Source organism: Archocentrus centrarchus, chromosome 13, assembly GCF_007364275.1.
Source record: "Archocentrus centrarchus isolate MPI-CPG fArcCen1 chromosome 13, fArcCen1, whole genome shotgun sequence".
NCBI classification, from domain to species: domain Eukaryota; kingdom Metazoa; phylum Chordata; class Actinopteri; order Cichliformes; family Cichlidae; genus Archocentrus; species Archocentrus centrarchus.
This window is the reverse complement of record NC_044358.1, coordinates 10,746,479-10,750,542: the sequence shown is the minus strand read 5'-3', so window position 1 is coordinate 10,750,542 and position 4,064 is coordinate 10,746,479. Positions and strand designations below refer to the sequence as shown.

The window sequence follows — 4,064 nt, the reverse complement described above, 5'->3', positions numbered from 1 at the left end:
CTAAACTCTCTGTGTTTTTGCTATTGTTTTCATCTTTTGTAACTGCAGCGCCTCTCGTGACGACAGCAAGGCTGCAGAACACTTATCTCCCTATGTTTGTCTGGTTTGTTTGTCTTTTTCTTGGATGTGTGTTCTTGAATGAAATTTTCATTATGTTTACATATAATGGAAATAAAGTCTTCTATTTACAATAAAATTTATGCTAAAATTAGGTCTGTCATTTCAATTAAAGCTTCACAAGGCCCCTTCAGAACATGGATTGTATGCATTAAATTAAATGATTACGGTTTTATTTATTTATTAAACAAAAGAAAAAGACTCATTCTTTTTGAAACACCCACTGGTTTCTAAAACTACTACTTTGAAATACTGTTTACTCACTCAGTATCATATAGTCAATGCTGGAGTGAGAAGGATAAAACAAGGAGTGATTCAGTGCAGTTGGGAGGGACTTACTTTCAGGTTACATCAGGGTGATCCTGATCCTTAAATGCAGTTCATTCTGAGCACAGTTTAAATGATGTGTTGTAAAAGTACAAAGAGGATCACAATGAACTCATCACAGGTTTCATATTTCACACTCACTGCCTACCTTGACAGCGGGGCTCTGAAATATTTATTGTTCACAGTTGTTGTGTTTTTATATATTTTTATTATTGTTGCCAATGTCTTGCTGATTGTGGTTATCTGTGTGAACAGAAGCTTACATGAACCTATGTACATGTTTCTGTGCAGCCTGTTTGTAAATGAGCTGTATGGTAGTACAGGGCTGTTTCCATTCCTCCTGATTCAGATCCTCTCTGATGTTCACACTGTTTCTGCTCCTCTGTGCTTCCTGCAGATTTTCTGTGTGCACACATATGCAGCTGTAGAGTTCACTAACTTAGCTGTCATGTCTTATGACAGATATGTTGCCATCTGCTGTCCTCTTCAATATCACACACGTATGAACCCTAGCAAGATATCCTTGCTTATTGTTTTAACTTGGTTATTTCCCTTTTTTGCTGTCAGTGTTTTGATTTCTCTGAGTGCTCCTCTGCAGCTGTGTGGAAACATCATTAATAAAGTGTGCTGTGACAACTACTCCATTGTTAAACTGGCCTGTTCTGACACCACAGTCAACAACATCTATGGACTTATTTACACTTCTCTCATAATAGCTTGCTTTGTGTCTTTGACATTTTACACCTACATGAGGATCCTGAAAGTGTGTTTTTCTGGATCCAAACAGACCCGACAGAAAGCCGTCAGTACCTGCACACCTCACCTCGCTTCTCTGCTCAACTTTTCCTGTGGTGCCTTCTTTGAAATTGCACAAAGTAGATTCAACATGAGCCATGTCCCAATTATGTTCCGTATTTTTTTATCATTATATTGGCTCATATGCCCACCGCTCTTTAATCCTGTACTCTACGGACTGAATCTGACCAAAATCCGAATCATATGTAAAAGTTTAATGTTTGGTAAAATGTAAATGCTTGATGCTGAAACTTAGACAGGATGGTGAAGTAGTAGACAGGAAATGGGGAGAGAGTAAGGGGCAATGAAACCCAGACCCCTACAACAAGGACTATAACCTTCTGTATAAAGGCTGCCTGCTCATGCTGTTGTCATTTAAAATCATAGCACCATATCTGAATTATTGTCATTTGTCCTTATTTATCCTCCGTTTTTATTTTTTATTGCTTAAATCCTTTGATTATTTGGTTCCATGTCAACTGCAATTTAAGCCTTTATTGTATTGACTGAATCTGAAACAAATATTAGTTTTATTAAAATTCTAGTTTTTACCCTGACACTTTTAATGTATTCCTTGTTTTAAATGCTATTTTTGTACTCTATTCATTTAACTTAAAGCAGGTAATTGTTATCCAAGTTGGTAAATAATTACATGGTTGATCATGTTATAGACCATAAACTTTTTGATTGTTTGTTTAAAGCGAGATCTTCATTGATTATTTCTTTCAGTCTTGGTTTAGGCTTGACCCATTTATGAGAAATGTACTGAACAGTTTAAATCTTTTAAAATTTTCTTGCTCCTTAAAATACTCTCATTTTGTATCAACATTAAAATTCAGTGTTTAATGAATTTATTTTAATAAAGTATTGCTGGAAGTATTATTTGTTATCTTAATTGTAGTTACTTGTCATGGTGTTGGTGGACTCCAGAATGCAGAACTGAACTTAAAGGCGATTTATTTGACAAATGACAGAAACACAGAATACAAGTAACTGGGCTGGACGGGTGTTGGCACTAAACAAAACTAACGGGCAGGGTGACACACAGCAGGGATACGTTGATGACCACATGACAAGGAACAGACACAGACCGAGGACTTAAATACACACAGGCAACAGATGAGGGGCACAGCTCAATGTAATTACACAGATGAGAAAAGTGGAAGCAAAACTAAACACAAAGGACTGTCAAAGTAAAACAGGAAACAACTAGATGGAGACGGAAATGCAGACTTGACACACTGCACAGGAAATGAACAACACAGCAAAAACAACATAAGACCAGAGACATGACAGAGGGACAGGACAGACACTCGAACACAGACGCAGGGGAGAGAGGAACAAAGGGAACTAGGAAATCGATATAAAAACTATAACTAAACACAAGATGCTGGGCACACGGCCCAGGACCATGACAGTTACTCTGGCTTTAGTGTGGCTTAAAAAAGACAGCAAATATTCTCCCATTCTGGTGGCTTGAAAACAGAAATAAAATTACAACTTGTTTTTCTCCTCTTTTCACTATGAAATTTAAATTGTTGGTGTCATTTTGTAAGCAGTTAGGTAGCCTAATAAATTAAGTTTTATGCACTCATCACATATTATTCCAGATGTAAAGAGTACATATAACATCCACAGTATGTGCTAGCATGTGAGGCCTACATATGTCATCAGTTCTATATTTTTTTTCCCAATAATAAAAAAATAAAAAATATCTCCTTCTAGCAGCAATAACTTGAAGCAATGGCTTCCTGTATGACTTTTTCATTCATTTATGCACAGTTGCCTGAAGGTCTCACAACAGCATTTCAATAAGGTAGAGGTCTGAACTCTGACTGGGCTGTTGCAGCACCTTGATTCTTTTCTTTTTCAGCCATTCTGTTGGAGATTTGCTGCTGTGCTTATGACCATTGTCCCGTTGAAGGCCCACTTTGGTCCAAGTTAGCTGCGAGACAGATTTGACTCTTGAATACTTTGATATAAAGAGGAGTTCATAGTCAAGTATTTGAGTGCAAGGTGCCCAAATCATCAGCCATCAGCTACCGCGCTGACAGTTGGTCTGAGGTGCTGATATTCTGAGTTTGATTTCTTCCAAATATGGCACTCTGCATCATGGACAAACATCTCTACTTTGGTGTCAAAGGACATTGTTCCAGACATCTTGTGGTTTGGTCAGATGCAAATTTGCAAAGCTAAGCCATGCTGCCACGATCTCTTTAGTGAGAAGATGCTTTCTCTTGACAACACTTCCAAACAGGCTGTACCATACCCCAAAACTGTGAAAACCATCTTCTATTAGGGGGTCACTCAATTTCAAATTATCATGAGCCTTCTGCTCAGCCATCTCCAAGTTGCCTAAAAAAAACTGTGAAGCCCAAATTTGGACATATATAATGACAATTTATGAATGTTATATAGTGTGTTGTAAGCAGGTCTTGGTAAGGCAGGATAAAGCAATATGTTGATCAATCATTAAATCTTTTACTAACGGGGACTTACAAGGGAGACACCTAATGTTAATAATCCATAAGTCCCATATTGCATTTCTTTAATTAATTTACTGGAGTTTATTTTTCATTTATTCATTGAGTAAATAATAATAAAACTCCCTCCTTTTTTCATACCATTCAGATGTGAAACAAATTTAATACCCCTATGGTTAATAACCTATTGATTAAAACTAAAAACAACATGAAAACAAACAACATGGCATGATAATAATATATGTTAAAGCACAATAAGTCATTACAAGCCAGAGTTGCTCCTCAATGATATTTTTGTGAGCCACTGAGTTCTGTAATCTGTGTTAATACTTCAACAAGGTC

General features: G+C 36.9%; 1 protein-coding gene across 1 annotated transcript; it reads left to right on the top strand.

The window, feature by feature from the left end:
• Positions 1-547: 547 nt before the first annotated feature.
• On the top strand, positions 548-1,474 carry LOC115791150 (olfactory receptor 11A1-like). The gene has a single exon (XM_030745276.1). The coding sequence runs from the start codon at positions 551-553 to the stop codon at positions 1,472-1,474; it is 924 nt and encodes a 307-aa protein (XP_030601136.1). The 5' UTR covers positions 548-550.
• The last annotated feature ends 2,590 nt before the right edge of the window (positions 1,475-4,064 follow it).